Source organism: Pangasianodon hypophthalmus, chromosome 26 (assembly GCF_027358585.1).
Source record: "Pangasianodon hypophthalmus isolate fPanHyp1 chromosome 26, fPanHyp1.pri, whole genome shotgun sequence".
Lineage (NCBI taxonomy): Eukaryota > Metazoa > Chordata > Actinopteri > Siluriformes > Pangasiidae > Pangasianodon > Pangasianodon hypophthalmus.
Genome location: NC_069735.1, coordinates 16,606,481 through 16,630,259, shown reverse-complemented (window position 1 = coordinate 16,630,259; position 23,779 = coordinate 16,606,481). Strand labels below are relative to the sequence as shown.

The 23,779-nt window shown below is 38.3% G+C and overlaps 1 protein-coding gene across 2 annotated transcripts in view; it reads left to right on the top strand.

Annotated features, from left to right (window-relative positions):
• The first annotated feature begins 1,185 nt into the window (after nucleotides 1–1,185).
• LOC113537389 (complement C3) overlaps nucleotides 1,186–23,779 on the top strand; it is a 53,954-nt gene continuing 31,360 nt past the window's right edge. For both annotated transcript variants that reach the window (XR_008301036.1, XM_053229892.1), the window contains exons 1-15: nucleotides 1,186–1,342; nucleotides 5,108–5,306; nucleotides 12,410–12,578; nucleotides 13,117–13,187; nucleotides 13,858–13,946; nucleotides 14,347–14,429; nucleotides 14,690–14,777; nucleotides 14,998–15,100; nucleotides 15,779–15,899; nucleotides 18,113–18,228; nucleotides 19,977–20,123; nucleotides 20,720–20,929; nucleotides 21,043–21,234; nucleotides 21,938–22,093; nucleotides 22,722–22,851. Coding sequence is in view for 1 of the 2 variants with exons in the window: in XM_053229892.1 (XP_053085867.1) it covers nucleotides 1,272–1,342; nucleotides 5,108–5,306; nucleotides 12,410–12,578; nucleotides 13,117–13,187; nucleotides 13,858–13,946; nucleotides 14,347–14,429; nucleotides 14,690–14,777; nucleotides 14,998–15,100; nucleotides 15,779–15,899; nucleotides 18,113–18,228; nucleotides 19,977–20,123; nucleotides 20,720–20,929; nucleotides 21,043–21,234; nucleotides 21,938–22,093; nucleotides 22,722–22,851 (1,945 nt within the window). In the remaining variant the exon portion in view is untranslated. The remainder of the gene's footprint in view (nucleotides 1,343–5,107; nucleotides 5,307–12,409; nucleotides 12,579–13,116; nucleotides 13,188–13,857; nucleotides 13,947–14,346; nucleotides 14,430–14,689; nucleotides 14,778–14,997; nucleotides 15,101–15,778; nucleotides 15,900–18,112; nucleotides 18,229–19,976; nucleotides 20,124–20,719; nucleotides 20,930–21,042; nucleotides 21,235–21,937; nucleotides 22,094–22,721; nucleotides 22,852–23,779) is intronic.

Here is a 23,779-nt window from a genome sequence, read left to right as displayed (position 1 = left end):
TTGCATATTCTCCTCATGTTCACATGGGTTTCCTTTGGGTTTTCTGGTTTCCTCTCACTCTCAAAAATATGCAGATAGGCAGATCCCTGACCAGGATAAAGCAGTTATCGAAGATTAGTGAATGAATATTTATGGTGGAAAAATATTAATGCATATATATGCAAGAGAACAACTTTACTAATGTACACGGGATACGAATATTTGTTCTCTTGCATATATATTCATTGATATTTTTCCATCATAGAATAGATATTCACATAGAATGCTCAAAATATCTATGAAAATATAAACACACTGCAATGAATGCAAGAATTCAGAAATTTCTATTCCCTAAATGTATTTTGTATAACAGCAATAAGAAAAGTGTAAACTGCAAAGTTATGAAGATGTAAACTTAGAATGTGAAGAAAAATCCTGTTAGCTGTTGTCTAAAAAATAATTTAAAAAAAAAATGCTGAAAACTTATTACTGCATTTATTTTTACATGTAACAGGGAATTTTGGCTTTCAATAAAGCACCATTAGACACAGATACGTTTCTCAAACATTTAATTATTAAACAGATCAAACTCTTAATGTGTAACTTACGAGAACCTCGACCTGTAAGAATGGCCTTTACCCCCTGGGTCATTGACTGTACAGGTGGAGAGAGAGAGAGAGAGAGAGAGAATGTTCTATACCTATACCAATACATGAATTTACAATTATTAAAAAGAGAGAAGGGGTTAACTCTTCAAATGTTCAATGTTTTAGAGGTGGGGACACAAATAAACAGATTTGTAGATTGTTAGATTATTTAGAGCATACTTTGTGTGGGTGTAGATATTTTGGCACCACAATGTTTTGACTATATAGGAACACCAGAAAAACAGTGGTGTAGGATGGTCTTGACAATCTAAACTGCTTTTTATAAAGGCTATAAGACTGAAGGGCTAAAACCATTTTTGTGGTTTCTGAGGTTAGGGTCAGGGTCAGATTAAGGCTTATGTGTAGAAAATCCTTTGCACATATAGGTAGTTATGTGCACAGTTTAGTCACAGTATGTTAGGTATGTATGTACGCTATAATGTCCTGAAAGGTCACAAATTCAAGTGTGTGTGTTTGTGTGTTACAAAACATAGTTCAAAGTACTGTAGTGCATCATCATGATCTCTGAGTAAAGAGAGGATGGGCATGTAGATGTTTGAGAGAGGAGAGTTGTTTCCAAACAGTTGGAGGGCTGCGTCTTGCTAACACACACTTTCTCAGACTGAGCCAGGACCAGCAGGCAGGATGCATGTAGACGTGGTGTGGCTGACAGCTACGTTTCTCTCCTTCCCCCTGCTCACACTATGTGACCCACTGTGAGTACTACAATTTACAACAAACATAACATTTTAGATCTTTGACTTTTAGAAGGTGTAAATGTCACATGATCAGTAGTAAATTATAATCTTTTATACCACAGATCTATGAAATTTGGATTCTGATTGAACAGAAGGTGTTGAATAATTTTCTATAACAGCAGCTCTGACAGTAGTGCAAATCACAGGGACTCGTATGGTGAACACTACACATAAATGGAAAATGGTGTCATGTCAATGACAAAATCGGTGTTAAACTCCAACTCTCAGAGCACAGCGTGGCCTACAAACATGGCCACCGAGGACTACAATTCACAGCCTTTACAGACACTCTCACGTTCACATTCACCCAACTACTGATTGCACACACCTGGACTCAATCACCTGCATGGATGACTGCCAGTGCCAGTGCCAGTGCTTTATAACATCAAAGTGTTAGGACTTTGTAACAGCTGTAACTTTTAGGGGACACTGAAAAATTTAACTTTTCAATACACTTGTAAACATGCCTACTCATGTCTTACAGCAATGATGTAGTGGGCTCTGTAGATTTCCTGGTTTGAATACTGTGGAAACTCCCTCCTGATTATGTGTCTTGGAGGTTGATGCAAACTTTGAAAAACTGCAATGGTTATAGTGGATATTTGGGTGAGAGGGGAATTTGCAGGAGAAGGGGGGAGCTCACTAGATAATGGTATATTCAGGGAAGCAAGACAGCTAGCTGGCTAGGGTTCTATAAGCATATTATTTTGATAGAATGAATTATAAGAATGGATTACTCAAATGATAGAAATGACTCATCGGATAGGCACTTTAAAAAAAATTACTGTTACACAGTGACATCCAACCATGCATGCTCAAGCCAGAATATACGGGAGAAAAAATGTGCCAGCAAGAAGTCCAGGAAGCAGAGAGCAACTGTAGGTCTTTCAACATTACACTGAATCGAATAACTGAAGTTGCAACAACACAAGTAGATACCATAATGTTAGCTAGGAATGTTATATTATTACATTATCTTTGTGTTAGTGAACTCACTAACAATTTTACTAGTAGTTACAAGGGTGAAGATTAGCATTTGCTGGCAGGGATGAACTAGTTGGAAGAAGTTTTCCAACCTGCCATAGTACCCCCACCTCCTGACGTATGCCAGGGAACTGTCCTGCCTGTGACAAACACCAATGGACACCCCAATATGTAGTATCAGAGAGTAAGTACCAACCACATGATAGCTAGGCATTCTTTCTCAATGGTGCTGTACTTGTATTCCTGCATTAAGACTTTCTGGCTGATATACAGCACCAGGCAATCATCTCCCTCCACAACCTGGGACAGAACAAGCCCCAGCCCTCTGTCCAATGTGTCACTCTATAACACTAAAGAGAGAGAAAATTTAGGGGAAGTAAAGCAAAGGGCCCCCACAGAGAGCCACTTTAACACTCACAAAGGTCTGCTGCCCTGCTCTGACCACTGGACCTGATCTGTTGCCCCCCTTTTTAGTAAGATCAGTCAGTGTACTGATAATATCCTGCCAGCCCCAAGAACTGTCTCTCCTCCTTTTTGGTCTTAGATATCAGGCAAGACACAACAAGAGCAGTCTTATTAATTTGGGGTCATACCTGCCCATGACTCAGGTGGCACATGACCCAGTGTGGTGTTCCACACAGACAAACTGATGAAGGTTGAAATACTGTAATGCTGTTTAAGGAAACGCCACTAGGGGGCAAATGGCAAGTGAACCTGGGATATAGATAAGTATGTCTCAGAGGTCGGCTGTAATGTGGCGGTAACTGTTCAGTGCGCATCACTGGTTAAATAAGAGTTCTGGATTGTTCGCCTGTCTACCGTGTGGACCTTTCCGTTTCTTTGCTTAAACACTGTTGAACGTATTTGCCCACAAATACACCACACCCAGATACCATATCTCCACCCATGTAATGACACACTTTGCCAGGTTCAATATGAGGCTGGCCTGTCTCATTGACTTTAGGGCAGCTCTCACATGCTGCACATGCCTCATGTAATCATTATTATGCACATGCTCCCCCTAATCATTATTATGTCAGCTAACTATGCAGTGGTATATGCACTGGCTGTATACAACCACACTGAGAGGAGTCTCTATGTGGTGTTCAATACGTTTTGTGCTTCTGGGCAGGGGAGAAAACACATCCAAAAATTCAGATTCCATCTTGGTAACCTCTGTCCTCTGGGATGGCGAGAGATGGTCTCCAACTGGGATCAAGTGGAATCAGCTGTTTTTCGGACACTTTAACCATTTATCCCAATTTTGGCCATCCTCATGCAGAAACTTCTGAATCATGTATTTTATTAAAGTGCTCCACTAACTCTTCTGATAAATGCTGGTTTAAATCACTTTTATTCTAAATAATTCGAAGAGTTTGTGCAACGTTCTTGACATAAATGGAGCTCCCTAATCGGTTAGGATCGTTTTGGGGATTATGCGAGATTATGTAAAACAGTGCCTCAGCCATGGTCTTTGCAGAGACAGGTCACAGAGGCACCGCTTAAGGATATTGCCTCATGTAACCCACAAGAACTTATATGAAGAAATAATATGAATATGAATATACTGTATATAATAAAGTAGCCTGTTCATCATAAAATACCATGTACAAAATATATACAGTGGATATAAAATGTCTTCACACCCTGTTAAAATTGCAAGTTTTCATGATGTTCCACCTTTAATATGATATAGCAACAAACAGAAATGTTTGATGGAAAAAAAACAGAAATGAAGTTGGAGTGGCTGGCTGCCTTATGTCCCAGGGTGCCCTCATGTCTGTGTTAGCTTCTGGCTCTCCCTTTTAGTTATGCTGTCATAGCTAGTTTTTTCCCTGCTTGCACTCTGCACGCAAAGTACATTGTCCTTAACCATTAGAGGACAAAAGCTTACCTAACAATCGTTCCCTCTCACTCCATCTCTCTCTCTATCTCACTCTCTGTTGAGCTACACATGCTACTCCTGAGATGCCAGTGATCCTGACTCCTTCTGTTCTCTGGACCTGCCTGATCCATCCTGATGCCCTACTTCTGGTTGGAGTTCTCATCGATTGAGTTCGCTCACTGCTGCTGGGGCCCCATATGGATGGCCTGAAGAACCGTTTGGATTGCTGGGGATGGCTTGGGGATCACATATGGGGAGCTGTACTGTAATGGCTTGGGACTGCGATTGCTGTAGTGGCTTTGGGGCTGCAGTTGCCACGAGCACCTTCGTACTCAAGACTCCATCAGTGAACAGTGGATAGATTTTAACCAACCGGACTTCTTGCAAAAACTGTGATGAATTTATTGGTTGCACAATTGCACTATTTGTCCATATAGTACACAATAATAGAAGGGATTTATTTATAATTGCACTATCTGTTGCACCCAGATGAGGATGAGTTCCCTTTTGAGCCTGGTTCCTCTCAAGGTTTCTTCCTCATATTGTCTCAGGGGGTTTTTCCTTGCCACCATCACCTCTGGCTTGCTCATTAGGGATAAATTCCCATATTTGCAATATATTTTTTGAATCCATTTATTTCTGTAAAGCTGTTTTGTGACAATGTCCATTGTTAAAAGCGCTATACAAATAAAATTGAATTGAATTTAATTGAAGGTGGAAAAAAAACTTACAATAATCTGGTTGCCCTTTTGCCAAAATCCATGTCTAAATGCTGTTGTATGTGTGTCTATGTCTGTGAACAAAGGAAGTTAATAAAGGTAATCTTTAATATCTTTTCCCTTCTGCACTCTCAGGTACATCATGTCAGCTCCCCAGATCCTGCGAGTGGGAACAGAAGAGCAGGTGTTTGTGGAGGTACAAGACTACCAGGGCACAGACCCTTTAGACGTCCATATCACAGTAATGAACTTCCCTAGTAAACACACAGACCTTGGCAATAATCGTGTCACACTAGAGCCAAACAACAACTATCAAGCTCTTGTTCCTATAAAGGTAAGTCATAGCTGCCCTGATACTATGATCCAATAGGTTTTTATTGCCAGGTTGTTAATCCAGAGAATATGATTTACTTTGATCTTCGCCAGTGATGCTGTGTATTAAAGAGTAAGTATAACCTCTAGTTTAGTGTGTTTTCAATCTGTTAATCCTTTTGAATCAGAGTGAAATTGATACATTTGAGTCCTTTGGTTCAGTTTCACACTGCACATATTCCATGTTGATGAGAGGTCAGAGGAGAATGGCCAGACTGGTTTAAGCTGACATGAAGGTTACATTAAATTTTTTACAGTAAACTCTTTACAACTTTATTGAGCAGAAAAGCATCTCAGAATGCTCAACAAATCAAACCTTGAGGTGGATGAGCTACACATTGGATTCCACTCCTGTCAACCAAGAATAGGAATCTGAGGCTACAGTGATCACAGACTCACAGACATTGGACTGTTGAAATTGCCTGGTATTTTTCAGAAAATGCACCAGTGCTCCATTCAATCAGATGACACGCACCTAAGGATGTTTTCACATATGCAGTGTTTAATCCATTTGAATGGAACTCTGGCATGTTTTCCGCCTCAGTCAGCAATTCAACTCTAAATTGACCAACTGTAGGAAGCGATCCAAACATGCCATGTGTTCTGGAGATTTGCACAGACAGGCAAAAAGAGAAAATAAAATCTGGGTAAAATACACGAAATGTGTAAAATGAGTTATTTATGTAATTATTTAATCATTTCATGTCCTATCTAATCATATCCTAACCTGCCAGATGTGTATGCTACATTATGATATATGATCCTTTCTGATTAAAACATTCCTGGTCCAGACGCTTTCGATAAAAAACAAATCGGTTCTTTGTTACTGATGAACTAATGCAACTCAGTGTTTATCAGTTTTTCAGCATCTTCAAGATTTTTTTTCCACCATTGCCTGCCTCAAGATAAGCATGCTACAAATCATGAAGCTTATTTAACACTAGCTGCGTGATTTCAGTGCTTGTGTGATTTTTGTGCTTTCTAGTGTGCTTGGTTAAAGTTTGTTGGACTTTTTATCACTGTTTTTCTGACACATAAATGAATGAGTTTAGGAGGACAGTTTTAGCTCTGCTTACCTCTGAGACAACAGAGGTAGTTTGTTTAATTATGCTTTAGCTTGTTTAATTATGTGCCATGTGAAGCAAACAAACCAAAACTATCAGTTTTGCAAATTAATAGGTATAAAAGCACTCTTTCATTTTTTAAAAAATGTTCAAAAAAGGGGGACACATTTGCTGGTATATAAGGTGGGAAGTGATAAAAAAAAAAAAAACTATGAAGATGAACAATATGTACAAAACATGCTAACAACTAAAAAATAAACAATAACAAAACTTGAAGTAACAATGAAACAAGAACTTAATGCAATTAGAATTGGTGTATGGAAATATCTTGTTAACGGTTTGTGCTAAAAACCTCCAGCCTCAAATCTTTATCATATAAATTTTTTATATTTTAAAATCCAAACATATGCAGATATTTGAAGCTTCAATATGACCAACATTCGTGCTTCGCTAAATACAGACTTTAAAACAAAAAATCTGTGGAATACTTACTGCAGCCACCTCATGGTTCAGCTGGCACTTTGTTTACAAGCATAGTGGCAGAAGAAAAGGAGACACAGGACAGGCCAATGTGCTGGGATGTTCTGCAGAAGGTGGAAAAGGTGCTTCTATCCTCCTTTACCAAGTATTTATTTTACTGGAGAATGTTCAATCACTTGACAATAAAATCAGTGAGCTCAGAGTGCAGATTGGGTTTCAGCTCAATGTCGGGAACGTGGCTGGACGGAGCGGTACCCAACCACGGCATAACACCGGGAGGATTCACCATCTACTGTCAAGATAGAGCTGCTAACTTCAGCAAACATAGAGGCAGGGTATGTTTCTTATTAGATGTCGCAGCTCTAGCCAGACACTGTGATCTGAATCTGGAGCTAATCACAGTCAAAATCTGACCTTTTTATCTACCTCGGGTATTCAGTTCCATCATCCTCATAGCTGTTTACATTCCCCCTCAGGCAGACAAATCATGTGCTTTGGACAACATATACAAATTAATTAATAGACTTGAAAACTCAAATCCAGAGGCTGCCTTTATAATTGTTGGGGACTTTAACAGGGCAAAGATGAGGACAGTCTTGTCCAAATACCAGCAGCATGTTAATTTCCATACACATGGTGTTTGCCAATCTGCAGTTAAGAACAGTTACAAGGCCCTCCCCTTCCCAGCATTTGGTAAGACTGATCACATCTCCATTCTCCTCCTGTCTGCAAACCAACAAGGCCCCGTTCACACCTGGCATTAAGATGCATCCTTGGTGATCCGATACATCACATATGTAGTGTGAATGCAAATGCATCTTGATGAATCCCGGACAGCAAGAAGGACTGCGTAATCAATTGTGTAATTGCCTTATGGGTCGCAGCTGTCCACTTGTGATCCTTCACCCAGGATACATGTTAATGCAAGGTGTGAATAGGGCCAAAGACTTCAACAAGATAAACTGGTTTCCCGCACAGTTTACCAATGGAGTGAGGATGCTTCAGCACACTCCAGGACTGCTTCAAAACCACAGACTGGCAGGTGCTCCTGAATGCAGCAGCTGGTAACATAAATGACTACACAGATTCTGTTACAGCATACATCAGAAAGAGCAACAACAATGTTGTTCCAAAAATTTAGGTTCCGTCTTTTCCCAAGCAGAAGCCCTGCATAAATAGCGATGTCCGTGTCAAACTTAAATTACGGATTACTGCATACAACTCTGGGAACCTGGTGGTCTACAGGAAGGCCAGATATGGTTTTCAACCTTCTTAAATTCTCCCACACCACCCCATTGCTACGCTCCTTACAATGGCTTCCTGTAGCTGCCCGCATCAGATTTAAACCACTGATGCATGACTACAAACCCATAAATGGACCAGGACCCACTTACCTCAAAGCACTTATCACACCTTGCACTGCACCACACTCCCTCTGATCCTCTAGCACTGCTCGACTGGTCCCACCATCTCTCAGGGTACAAGGAAGGCATGCATCAAGACTCTTCTCTGTTCTGGCACCTAGGTGGTGGAATGAACTTCCCCTAGATGTCCGAACAGCTGAGTCACTGGCAGTTTTCAAACGACGTGTTGTCTGTGTGCTCTGTGTTGTCTGTGTGCTTTTCTTACTATATTAGCTCCCCAACAGAGTTTTTAGAACTGATGGTATTCTTAGTCCATGACCTAGTAAACTAGTATCAGGATATATTTATTGATAGAGACTTCAAAGCACCTCTGTAAGTCGCTTTAGATAAGGCCATAAATGTAAATGTAAATATGACCTGCAGGATGCCATTAGAATAGCTAAAAGGGATTACAGGGCAAGGTTGAATCCAGCTACCACAGGTCTGACCTCAAGCATTTGTGGAGCGACCTGTGCTCAATAACAGGCTACACTGAGGAATAACAGTGACGTAGGCATGTCCACCTCACTCGGAGATGAGCTCAACACCTACTAAGCTCCCTTTGAGGTGAATAATGCCTACCCAGCCGTAAGACTTCCTGTGGACCAGAACAGCTGCACACTAGTCCTGTCTGTGACTGACATGGGCAATGCTTTCATCTTTAATCTGTCCCTAAGCCTGTCAGCTATTCCAGTATGCTTCAAGAGGAATACCATTGTTCCTGTCCCCAAAAATCCTGCCTGAATGAATACTGCCCTATCACACAGACCTCAACTATCATAAAGTGCTTCGAGCATCTAGTTAAAACACACATCTTCTTATCCCTTTCTACAACCATGGACCCTCTCCAGTTTGCATACAACTCCAAAAGATCTATGCACATGTTGCTCTAACAATAAACACACCTAGAGAAAAAGAACACCTATGTGAGAATGTATTTCACTGACTACAGCTTAGAATTAACACCGCCAAGCTCATCATAAAGCTCAAAGATCTGGGGCTTAACAACACTGTGCGCAACTGGATAATGGACTTCCTGATGGGCAGACCCCAAGTGGTGAGAATTGGCAATTCAACCTCCTCCACACTGACTCTGATCACCGGTGCACACAGGGATGTGTACTCAGCGCCTTCCTGTACTCCCTGTTCATGCATGACTGTATTACCAAACACAGCTCCAGCATAATTTTCAGGTTTGCTCATAACACAATCATCCTGGGCCTCATCATAAATGGAGATGAGACAACCTACAGAGAAGAGACCAGAGGTATGTCGCAGTAGTGCCAAGACAATGACCTCACTCTTAACATCTTCAAAATTAAGGAAATGATAGAGGACAACAGAAAGTCCTACAGCAGAGTACACGCTCCCCTACACATCAATGGAGCTGCTGTGGAAAGAGTCAAAAACTTCAAGTTTCTCTGTGTCCGCATCATCAGTGACCTCAGCTGATCCCTCCACAGTGAGACAATCATAAGGTCTGTCTGCCAGATAATCTACTTCCTGTAGAAGCTGAAGAAGTTTGGACTGAACCCTAAAACCCTCACTACCTTATACCACTGTACCATAGAGAGCATTCTGACTAGGTGCATCACTGTATAGTATGGCAGTTACTCCACACACAACTGCAAGGCCCTCCAGAGAGCGGTGAGAACAGCAGAACTCATCACAGGCAACAAGCTACCAGCCAAAGAGTACATCAACTGGTCACGGTGCCTGAGGAAAGCACACAAAATCACCTCAGACCTGAGTCAACCAGGACACAGTTTATTTTATGAAATGCCTCCCAGCAAACACTTTCAGAGCATTCAGTTATGACCAAGCCAACAAACAGTTTCTACCCCCAGACTATCAGGCTCCTAAACAGACTGCAGACAGGTCATCTGCTTCCCAAATATCACCAAGTCATCTGACATACTTTTCAGGTGTTTTTCCACCTGCTCCTCCCTCTGCCACTTGGACACTTTACATAACTTCATTGCAGTAATCCATGCTGTAATTTTTTACTATGTTGTATCATATATTGTACTTTGTTACTTGTCTATGCTTTCACCCTCTGTGTGTGTGTGTGTTTGTGTCATGTTCTGTTACTCAAGTAGTTTAGTTTACCCTCGCTTCAAGCATTTCAACATACATACAGTATGTCCTGGCATACTGTGCAAATGATAAATAAACTTGACTTGACTTGATCCACGTTAATTTTGCTGACCAAAATAAGATGAAATATATTCGCCAAAGACTTCTCTTCCATAAAGAATACTTACTTAATAATATACATGTGATGTCCTTACATTAATGCACCACTAGATGGCACTCAGGTTTCCTGGTTGTACTTAAGCATGGGGTGAGAGAAGAGTCGTTGCAATGCTGAGGCTGTGCATGTTGCAGTGCTAGTTCTGAGCACTCATTAAAATTCTTAAATGGATGATTCTTCTGTGTTCTCTGTCTATTTAAAATACAACAATACATAAATGAGAACTAGATAACAATTTACTCTTTTGCTCAAAATATACTGATCAGTCATAACATTAAAACCACTGACAGGTGAAGTGAATAACATTGATTATTTCATTACAATGGCTTCTGTCAAGGGGTGGGATATATTAGGCAGCAAATGAACAGTCAGTTCTCAAAGTGTTGGAAGGAGGAAAAATGGGCAAGCATAAGGATTGGAGCGATTTTTGACAAGGACCAAATCGTGATGGCTAGACGAATGGGTCAGAGCATCTCCATCTACAAATTGCTGAAAAAGTTAAAGCTGGCTATGAACACACACTGGTGTCAGAACACACAGTGCAGCTTGCTGTGTATAGGGCTGCGTAGCCGCAGGCCGGTCAGCATGCCTATGCTGACCCCTGTCCACGGCCAAAAGCACCTACAATCGGCACGTGAGCATCAGAACTGGACCATGGAGCAATGGAAGAAGGTGGCCTGGTCTGATGAATTATGTTTTCTTTTACATCATGTGGATGGTTGGTTGCGTGTGCATTGCTTAGCTGGGGAAGAGATGGCACTAGGATGCACTATGGGAAGAAAGCAAGCCAGCAGAGGGGGTGTGATGCTCTGGACAATGTTCTGCTGGGAAACTTTGGGTCCTGGCATTCATGTGGATGTTACTTTGACACGTACCTCCTACCTAAACATTGTTGCAGACCAAGTACTCCCCTTCATGGCAACGGTATTCCCTAATGGCAGTGGCCTCTTTCAGCAGGATAATGCTCCCTGCCACACTGCAAAAACTGTTCAGGAATGGTTTGAGGAACATGACAAGAGTTCAAGGTGTTAACGTGGCCTCCAGATTCCCCAGATCTCAATCTGATCGAGCATCTGTGGGATGTACAGGACAAACAAGTCTAATCCATGGAGGCCCCACCTCACAACTTACAGGACTTAAAGGATCTGCTGCTAATGTCTTGGTGCCAGATACCACAGCACACCTTCAGAGGTCTTGTAGAGTCCATGCCTCAATGGCTCAGAGCTGTTTTGGCAGCACAAGGGGGACTACAAAATATTAGGCAGGTGGTTTTAATGTTATGGCTGATCAGTGTATATGATGGAATGTACATTTTCTTCAATTAATCAAAACAAGACAAAAATGACAGAAATTTTGTTTTGTGCACTCACTTTGAAAAGGCATCTATATAAGAGAATTAAAAAGTCTAATTCTTGACCTGTCCTCTCTGATCTGTGTATGTATGCTTAATGCGTCATAGTTGCTGACAGATGCTGAAATAAAGATGCCAAAGATGTCATACTGCTTACTTGTTTGGTAACATTAGCAACGTTTTCAATTTCAGTGACAGTATTTTTGTGATAAAATGTTTTATCCCCTAGGAAAAATTTTAGATTGACTAACTGACTAAAATTACTGTCATCTTTGCCAACTAAATCGAAAAAAAAAAAAACTAACACTAACCAAATGACTAAATATGACTATGACTATATCTAATATCTTTTTTCAAGTCTAAAACTAAATTTGAATTAGCTGTTGCAATTAATACTGCTAATAATTCAATATAAGTAAAGATTCTGTGTTCAATAAATGTATACTTTGTTCAATAAATGTATACTTTGAAATGTACCACTGATTTATATCTTTTTTGCATTTTGTATTGTAGATTTCCTTAAATGATCAAGTTTTTAATGTGGACTCCGAGGAACAGCAGTATGTTTATCTGAAAGCAACTTGGAATAATGTTTTCCTGGAGAAAATTGTTATGGTCTCATTTCAGTCAGGGTATTTGTTTATTCAGACTGATAAGACAATATATACTCCAGATTCTACTGGTGAGTGTTAGTTTTCCTGATTATACAATTACTGAAACCATGATCAAGCATTCAGTGGTCAATGTCTCTACCTCACTATAATTCTCATTGTTTTTTAAAATACAATGGGTCATTTTTAGAGCTAATGAGGGATGTGCTGTAATAGGAAAACTTCAGGGTGGTAATAGTAACTCTGTTCTATCACACCACCCCATCTTTCCTCTAACAGTACAAAATGTTTTTTGCTCTTTAAATATTGCCCTTGAACAGCATTTCACTGCAGGAAATGTGGCAGGGTGAAATATTGTGGTTGTAACAAATTATCAGACAGTGGTGCTGGGTTAACGCTGGACTTGCTTGCGGTGATATCACATAAAACTGGTCATGATTGTGTGATAACTAAGACAGGACTGTGTCCTTGGCACATTCTACCACGAATGAGTCAACAGCACATAACTGTTCAAGCCAGGTGTAAGTCGATGTTTATATCTGATGTGAGTCTGATGCATCTAATGCATTGCTGCATTGTTGACTGTTTCTTTTTGTGAATTTTCTTCAGTAAAATACAGAATATTTGCTGTGAACTCTAAAATAAATCCTGTGGAAAATACTGTGATTGTGAAAATAGTGGTAAGTTTATATAAGATAGATTTTTTGTAAAATAAGCATAAGGACAATTTTAGCATCAAATCCCAGTAATATACAGTACTGTGCAAACGTCTTAGGCACCCTATATTTTTTAGTACAAACTTTGTTATAGATTTGTATTTTATGACTTCTACATTATTGATTCAGTACAAAAACATTTTAGATTTCCAAATGTTAGTTTTCCAGCACAAAATTAAATGTTACAGAACAATGTTTGTATGTCAGTAAAGAAAGCAGCAGATTCCATAAGAGACACTTTTCAGATAAAAACATAATGAAGGCTGCTGGGTTTTGCTGCAGAAATAAGAAGCGAGTCGACAGTCAAAGTCTCCAGAAGAACTGTGGATGCTCAGTAACACCTACAGCTCATTTCCTTATAAAACTGCACACACTGCACCTGAGACTACTATTTTTTTTTTAAAGCAACAGGATGTCACACCAAATATTGACTTTGTTTCATTTATTACTGTTTACTGCTCTTTATAGTATTTTTTTTATGTAGAAACATTTAATTTCATTATTTTTGAAGGCATCTTTGCTCTACAGCATTTCTTTGCATGTGTCTAAGACTTTTGCACAGTACTGTATGTTTTTGTGAAATGTTATGGTAATGACAGTATAAATGATTATGGCTATATTTTCATCTCTGCAGACTCCAGAAGGGATCACTGTTGAGCAAAAACAGCTTACTGTAAAAAAGGGAGTATTAAGTGATGAATTTAAACTGGGAAATCCCATCAGGTTCGTTTAGTCCTACAGTTTGTTCACAGTCTTTGAAAATGTTTCTGAGTGATATGAATTAATAAGCTCACACTTAACTCCACCACCACGCCAAACTACACTTTAGTGTTGATTTCTCAATTAAATGATCAGCTCTCATGAGGTTCTAAATATAAAATAATTTTGCAGTGAATCCTGTTGAAGTGTTGCTAATAACAGCAATAACCATAAATACTTAGCCAAATGTTTTATTATCACAGCATTGCTTTATAATTGCATTACAAGAAAAATAAAAATAAATCACAACTGTAATTCTGTAATTATTGTTCTTGTACACAGCATATTTCACAGTGTTGAAATAAACAGCTATCTTTACATGGTAATAGTTAATATAACACTGAGACTTGTTTTGTATTTGAAGCAATGGATTCTGGAAAATAGCAGTAAACCTTAAGGAAAATCCTAATAAGAATTTCACAGCAGAGTTTGAAGTCAAAGAATACAGTAAGTACTCTAATAAGTATAATACTAATAAATATTAGGTTAATAACAATACTACTCCTGATTTAATAATAATAATAATAATAATAATAATAATAATAACTATTATTATTATTATTATCAGCAGTGATAATAATAACACTAACAATAATAATAACAAACTATACTTTGGGAAGCCAATTTTTTAACAGATAAAATGTGTTAAAAAAGTGCTAAAGATAAAATGATCATTATAATCTGTTTTGTGTGAATTCACTTTCTAGGGCTGCCCAGTTTTGAAGTGAATCTCATACCTGAGAAATCTTTCTACTATGTTGATGATGAAAAGTTTTCTGTCAAAATCAAGGCAAAGTAAGAGTTCATTTTTGCTAACTTTTTTTGATAATGATTATTGTAAAATTCCAAAATTTGCAACACATTAGTTTAATGACCCACTAGGATCCACTGCTGTATTTGGCTTTGTAGCGTTTGTCTAGCCACAAATTGTGTTATTTAATTGCTATGGTTCATATTTCGCATTGATAATGTAACTATTCTTGACCTTTCTACTTTTCTCTTTATTGCTTTTAAGGTATCTGTTTGGCGAAACCGTCGAAGGTAGTGCTTTTGTTGTGTTTGGTGTGTTCAAAGGAGATGAAAAAATAAGCATACGGGGCTCCTTGAACAGGGTTGATGTAAGACTATGAATATACCTTTTCATTTTTTAATGAAAATATAAGTGACTTTAATGAAATTCTGTAACTTTAATGACACTATCTTTCATCAACATGTTGATCTGTTTTTACTTCGGTTATCAGTTTCTTATATTACTCACAATGCCATTCAACTACCTGCTGATAGTGGTGCAGCAGGATTTAGCCCTCGCCTCATCTCTCGCTAAAGAGAGTGAAGCAGTGGCTCTTTAGTCCTTTAGTCTCTCCAGCTCTCTCACCTCCTCATTTGTACACTCAAAAAGAATAACTTCCAAACCTTCAGCTTTCACCGTAATACTGCCATCATGTTCGTCATCTTGTAGATTGCTAACTAGCTGAGTCTCTGCAGTAACTCAGCGTGACTGTGTCACACAGCTGCATTGCACTCTGTAAATTTGTGAATTTGTAAAACAGTGAAACCTGACTGTTATCCCATATATTTGATATTTCTTTTAAAAAATGTTGTCCTATTAAACACCATGTCCCCTGATGTCACAAAGGGACATGGGAATATCTTCTCACAGGAATAACAAAAATACAGCGGCAACCAACAAATTTTTCAGGGTGGATTTTTTTCCTTTATGCAAACTAATTTCTGCAGTAGGTGATATTGATATAATCCAGTATGTAAATGACATGCTTCTGACCTGAACTCCATAGATCACTAAAGGAGAAGGTACAGCAGAGCTAACCAGAGAACAGATCCTTCAAACCTTTCCAGACATACTTAAACTCATCGGGGAAACACTATACATATCTGTCAGTGTGCTTACTGACACTGGTAAGTAGAGTGCAGCCTGTTGTCCACTTGTCTTCTCCTTCTGGTTTGGGTCTTACATTAAGGTTTTAGGCACTGACACATGAATCAAGAATAAGAATACTCACTGATATTTCATTAAATACCACAGCGCTGCTGAATTCTTATTTCTGATTTGTCAGAAGACTTTGATTAATTTTCTATAACAACACTCTGACAGCAGTGCAGCTCCAAATCACATTTATAATAATGTGCTCATTTGTTAAACCATGTGTAATTGTGAAGTTTTCTGTAAGTTTATTTAACATTTATGGAAGGAGTCACCAGTGTCAGTGCTTTGAAACAGTCAGAGGTAAATATGTATCTTTAGGTTTTCTGACAGGGAAGCTACTATAAGGTGCTATATAAGTGATAACAGGAACTAACTTGCTTCACAGACATTCAGCATTAAATGTAACTATAAATGGATAAAAAAGATGACACTTTCTTTAATACTGTGGATGTAAACAGTCTACACACTCCTGGTAAAAGTGCAGGTTTTTGCGAGGTAAAAAAAATTAAACCAAGATAAATCATGTCAGATCTTTTTCCACCATTAATGTGATAAAGCAACCAACAACATTCAAGTGAAAAAAAAGAAAATGAAAAGTGTACAATAACCTGGTTGCATAAGTATACACACCCTTTTAAAATGGGGCATGTGACTGTGCTCAGGCTTAAACAATCACATTCAGTCTTATGTTCAAAAGTAATTTTTAAATAATGTCATCAGTGAAGTGATTCTGATTAATTCCAAATAAAGATCAGATGCAGGATTTTCTTCACTTCCTTCTTGGTTTCATCCGACTGCTGAAGCCATGGTCCTCCAAGAGCTTATAAAGGATGTATGGGATCTCATTGCATGATATCGATCAGGAAAGGGGGACAAAAGAATATCCAAAACATTAGATGTACCATTAAACGTTGTGAAGCCAACATCATCATCAATTGGAGAACATGGGGCACCACAGTGACATTGCCAAGATTAGGATCATCCAACAAATTTATCAGGGAAGCTGCAAGTACTGGTCAATCCCTGCATATGACAACAATTTCTTGTATTACTTACATGTCTGGACTATGGGGTAGGGTGGCTAGACAGAAAAAAATCATCCAAGCTGCCTAAATCACCCCTCTCTCTGGCAAAGTGTGTTATGCTATGATTAGACCAAAGTAGAACTTTTTAGGCATAATTCTTTCAGAAATGTTTGGTGAAAATCAAGGCAGCTTGTCACACCATAAAGAACACCATACCGACAATGAAGCCTGGTGGTGGCAGCATCATCATGCTATGGCTCTACTTCTCTTCAGCTGGGACTGGAGTTCTAGTCAAGATAGAGGGAATCATGGATAGCTCCAAATACCAATCTATTTTATGAACAAAACCTGCAGGCCTCTGTTAAACAGCTGAAGATGAAGAAAAATATCACCTTCCACCACATTAATGACAAAAAGCACAAATCCAAGCCAATAAAGGAATGGCTTCAGAAGAACGGAGATCTTGCACAGGAGATTCCCCCACAATTTGATAGATCTGGAGCATTTTTGCAAGGAAGAGTGGAATAAAATTGTCAAATCAAGATGTGTTAAATTGTTAGACTGTTAGCTAAAAAGACTAAGTGCTGTATTACAAGCAAAAGGTGCTTTAATACAGTATTAGTTAAGAGGTGTGTATACTTATGCAAATGGTTATTGTAAGTTTTTTTTCTTTTTTCCATCCTAAAACATTTCTATTTGTTTTTCACTTGAATGATGTTGGTCTCTATTTCACATTAAAAGTGGGAATTATCTGACATGATAACACAGTTTTCTTTTTTACATCATAAAAACCTGCAATTTTAACAGGGGTGTGTAGACTTTTTATATCCACTGGAATTAAACATTTACCACCCTGAAGTTGATTATTTTCTAATAGTAGCATCATAAAACATAATAGAAACACAAACTAAAGATTACATATTTTTTATTTATTAAAGTATAAGATGTCCTTTTTATCCGTTGATAGTTACAGTCAATGTTTTTTCTTACACGTGCATCAGTATGTTGCAAGTTTTTGAATAGTGGCATATGTTGACATGCACCACTTAAAACCATGTAAATGGTGTGACAGACATTGGCATCTGTCTTTCACACAGAGTCATGCAAACTCAGTATTTCTTAACATCTCATAACATTTATTAAAACTGTCTGTGTTTCAGGCAGTGAAATGGTGGAAGCTGAGAGGAGGGGTATTCATATAGTGACATCACCTTACACCATCCACTTCACCAGAACCCCCAATTATTTCAAACCTGGAATGCCTTTTAGCTTCATGGTACAAGCTAGATTAATTCAATTCAACTATGTTTTTATAGTGCTTTTAACAACTGACATTGTTCTCAAGCAGCTTTACAGAAATCTGAACTCAGATTTAGATCCCTAATGAACAAGCAAACGGTGGCAAAGACACGAGGAAGAAACCTTGATAGGAAGCAGACTTAAAAGGGAACACGTCCTCTTCTGAGTGACACCGGGTAGTGAGATTATAATTCATTAAGTACACTGGTGTAGAGGAGTCAGGACAAACAGTAAGTGTGTTGAGAGGATTTTCAGTATGAGAATGTAGTATATGTTTGTCCTGACTCCTCTACACCTGTGTACTGTAATGATTGTAATCATATGCCATGTAGGGCCTGTGATTTAAATCCTAAAGTTCCTCATATGCAGAGTCGGCTTAAAAAGCTGCTTCAGTCAATTTTGCCACACTCAGACTATGCAAACTACCTGCCTCCAAGGTTGCAGAGAAGGAACGTGTAAAGAAAATGTGCTCATCATTTATGCTGTCTCCTCTGTTTCTTCTCTTTCTCACTATCTAAATAAAAGTTTCCAAAAGAAAAGGCACTCACCCCTACAGTATCTTGGCAGCTATACAGGACACAATAATCCAGCAATATGCAAAATATGAATGTCTGATATCATTGGTAGTATGTCACCAGAATCTGGAATATTTACATATATACAATATACACAATTATAATAAAGCTTATACCTTTCACAAAGTTAGCCTAATGCTGGACTATACAAAGTTCAATAGCTGGCATATAGCTTAAAATCAAGTAAGAAAAGCTAGCATTATTGTTATCCAAAGTTCAAAGGTGACATAAAGCTGAAAATTGACAAAATACAAAGCTAGCATAAGGTAGATGCCTTTATTTCTCCGGAGAAGGGTCCAAAGGTCTGAGACATAGGTGGGTCCTGACATTTTCCTTTTTCATTTAAAATCGGAAATAAATAGAAGGTTTGTCACTGAATCTGATAATACCTACTGCCTGTCAACAGTTAGACGAATTTTATCTTTGCCATGTTCTGCTTTTTACAAGACATCAAATATATGAAGTGAAAAATCAACATACATGGTTTAGGTTCCGTGCTGTCATTCATTTTATGTAGATGTTTGAGAAAATGCATAGGTGCGTTTGCCTCACACCTCCAGGGCTGGGTGAAGTGAAGTGACGTGATGTGTAGCCAAGTACTCGGAATTTGTGCTCTCCATTTAACCCATCCAAGTGTGTACACACACCCGGAGCAGTGGGCAGCCTTTTTTTTTTTTTTTTTTTTGCCTCTGCCACGTGTGTGTGTGTGTGTGTGTGTGTGCGTGTGTGGAGTTTGCATGTTCTCCCCATGCTTCTGGCATTTCCTCTGGGTCTTTCCTCCCCCTGTCAAAGACGTGTTGACAATTTCCAAATTGTGTGATTGTCCCCTGCCTTGTGCCCCAAGTCTCCTGGGATGGGCTCCAGGCTCCCTGCAACCCTGTATAGGATAAACAGTACAGCAAATGATTGGATATTTGAGAAAATAGACCAGTTGTGTAAATTGCCTGAGTAACTAAAACAAATGTGTAGTGAGAGAGATCATTTGGCATGGCATTTTATTCCCATTACTATAGCTGATTATTAATTCATGGTGGTGACTGAATAATGTGTTTTAAGTTGAGTTTAAGGACTCCAGTGCTCATTTAAATGCATTAAATATTGGATGAAGTAATTTAGCAAAGAGCGTTTTGTGTCATCTCCTGTCTCCCAGGTGTATGTAGTGAACCCTGATGGGACACCAGCAAAACATGTTGAATTGGAGTTGACTTCTGAAAATGTCAGAGGACGGACTATGGAGAATGGCATGGCCATGTTCACCATAAACACCTTGCAAACACAGCGTGAGCTAAAGATCACAGTAAGCTCCACTTCTACACTCCTCATTTTTTATTTATTTTCATCTCAACCTGCTGACACTCATCTATCACTAGTGTAGGTTGCAAATGAGACATTTACTGCGTTATTTGCATTATTTTTGCAGCTTACGGTTAAGGCAGAAATTAATTTTTAAAAATATGGGAAGAAATTATTAACGGGGTCGTTACAGGAAGAAACAATTTGGATAAATTGCATTTATAACATGCTTTCTCATAAACTGTATCAATAAAAAAAATCACTCACCAGAAAAAAAATTTTTTTCTCACTTTTTTGTACAGTCATAACCACATTATGCAGAAGGCTTTAAGCTCAGCAGGAACGCATCGTGTGAAAGTCTCCATGTAAATGATGTCAAAGCGCACTTTTTGTCTTTCAAGCTCAGGCAACTGGAATCATCAGGGCCTGATTTTATTTATTGTTAAAGTGGAATTTCTCTTAATATTAGATGATATATGGTAAAAAGGGTTAACACACACTGGTGCCAGTTAAAAAGTGATTCTTAAATGAAATCAGTCTGTTTTCCTCATGCACTCTTTGCCTTAAGCTAAGTTCAAGCATTACTATATTCCAACAAAGGTAAAGACAAATGATGAGAAACTTAACACCAGGAAGGAAAGCCAAGCGGTTAACACGTTGACAGTCCATGCCTATGCTTCTGCGTCTGGCTCCCAAAACTACCTGCACATTGGCTTACCTACTGAAGAGTTGAAGATTGGAAATCAGTTCTATGTCTCAATGAATATACATACTCCTACTGCACCTAATAACCACGATATTACTTATATGGTATGTAGTTTAATTGTATATTCTCACAAATGAACACTTGCATTTGGTCATTATAATGTAAATTGTCTTGTATGTTTGGTTATATCATATGTATTATCACCTAATTTTTCCAGATCATAAGTAAAGGGCAGATTATGAGCACCTCAAAGCTGAAGAGAGTTGGTAGTCCTGTGATGAAAATAACTCTGACTGTCACCAAAGATATGCTTCCTTCATTTCGATTGGTGGCGTATTACCACCTAGGAGTCTCTGAGGTTGTTTCTGACTCCATCTGGGTTGACGTGAAGGACACATGCATTGGAACGGTTAGTTTATTATTATCCTGTTTTTAACAGTAAACTGGCAAAGATGTGATTAAAAAGCAGCCATACAACATACATCACTGAGGATATCAGATGAATGTTCTTTCTGGCTTTCACAGGTTTGTGAGATTATTTGAGAAGATTGCTATGTTATAGTAATTTATACCACAGTGCTGTTGAATTCTGGATTGTGATTGGTCAGAAGGTGTTGGTTAATTATCTATAACAGCAGCTCTGACAGTAGTGCAGCTGCAAATCACAGGTTCATATTAACGTGCTCGTTCTAATACGTTATGGTTCCTATAGTAACAGCTCATTCACAGGGACTTTTACAGCAGGCGCTCCACATAAATTGATTGAAGTTAATAACAAAAAAAAACAAAACAAGAAAACTTTAGATGGAAACCTAAAGATACAGCTTTACCTCTGACAGTTACAAAGTGCTAACACTGGAGACTCCTTCCATAAATGTTACACCGGTATGTGGATGGAATGACAATAAACATCTGCATGACCTGATTAAAACATTACCTTGTACTAAAAATTAATGATTAAGATTGTTGATATGGGGGGCTCATAAAAACAGAGGCATCTTCTCAGTCATAAAATAATCTAGTTTGACATGTTAGTATATTAGTCACGAGTCAACTCTAATGTAATAGCATGGCAATTGATAATGTCTTTCTTTTTTTTCTAATGCATCAAGCTTCAAGTGGAACTACATGATGCTAAACCAGTATATGCACCTGCTGATTCAATTCAATTAAAAATTACTGGGACTCCAAAGACAAATGTTTTTCTGGTAGCTGTGGATAAGGGTGTCTACATCCTCAACAACAAAAACAGACTCACTCAGACCAAGGTGAGTAATTACCACCAGGCGCAGGGGTGGACAAATCAGTAGACTGAGCACTGATTACGTTAAAATAGGCTGATTCAATCTGGGCTAAAGAAATCACTGTGTGTTCATATTAGCAAAGTGGAGAACACAGGATTCAAAAACATGTTAAAATTACAGAGAGCTGTGTGACTCACAGTACAGCTAGCTAACAGATGAATGGGAAATAAAGAGCTCTGTGTTTCAGACACGCCCCCTTGGATTTCAGTTATAGAACTTTTATGTTGTATGAATGTTGAATGTTTTAATCAATTGGAAATCAAAACCTAAGGCACATATTCAGGCAATGCTTTCCTTTGCTATATTGAAAATGTGTCATGTCAAGGCACCAATGTATCATATCATTCTTATCCTTATACTCCTACTAGCTAATTACCTTGCAATATGTTATTACATTATATTAACTACCACTTTTTAATCTAGTCAGTTTCCAAAACCGGGACAGCAGAGCTTTTACTTTCCCAGTGGTCTAGCTAATAGATTTATGATTTGTCCACCCCTGATGCTATATAATTAACATTGTAGGTGAATATTTCTGAAACCATAATGACACATGCAGATTGCTGAATATGCTTTCATTGTGCACCAACAGATCTGGGACGTTATTGAGAAGCAAGACATTGGCTGTACAGCTGGCAGTGGTAAAGACAGTATGGGGGTTTTCTATGATGCAGGTCTGCTGTTCATATCAAATGCTGCAGAAAGCACTGCTGAGCGAAGAGGTATGGTAAAGCTTTTAGGGTACAATTAGACAATTATTATGCTAAAAATAGCTTTTCTAATCTGATGGCTTGTTAAGGAACTAACATCTGCGTGTTAACCACATGCCTACTCTTCTACATAGGGATTACTAAACAGTATGTGGTTTAAAAAAAAGAAGCCATTCCATAGCTGGTTGCCATGGTATTCCAGGTGGTTGTTAGGATGTACGTGGGCTGGGCAGTCCACTTTTAATGTATGTCTTTTAATTTTATCATCAGTGTATGTTTATTGACAAATGGTTAAATCGTACAGGAATTAGAAAGCTACACCAATAAAAAATACTAACATTTCATAGAAAATCAGATAACAATAGTCTTGTGCTTTGTGTTCCAATGTGCAATCACTAAAAAAAAAAACATTTGTGTCAAGCGTCAAGTTATATTTTACACAACATAACTTGACACAAATGAAAAGAAAACTGTGAAACTCTAAAGATGAATGAGTGGGAAAAAGGTACAAAAAAACATCCATACCATGTGACTACAGCAATTCATCTCCTTCAAATAAGTTCTTCAGTAGTTTCGGCATAAGAACAAGAACATAAGCACAAAGTCCTCTTCTAATCAACATCCACCTGATAGGGATCCACCACCCTTCTTACCCCATGTAGTTATTTCTGACAATGGAATTATAATTTTTTTCCTGCATTGAGATAACAATGGTAGCCATGAAACTAGCCTTAGTGACCTGGTGACACTTAACTACCTTTCAAATCTCATGAGAATATTGAAAAAATCAAAGGTACAGTGGTTGGGTTTCATTAAATTTCATACAAATAAAATGATTTTAAATGGTACGAAAGCTAACTTAACCTTTGTAACTTTTTTTATTAAATTGATTCATGTGATTTGTTACAAATTTGCAAGTGTGAGACCATGTTCTTCAAGA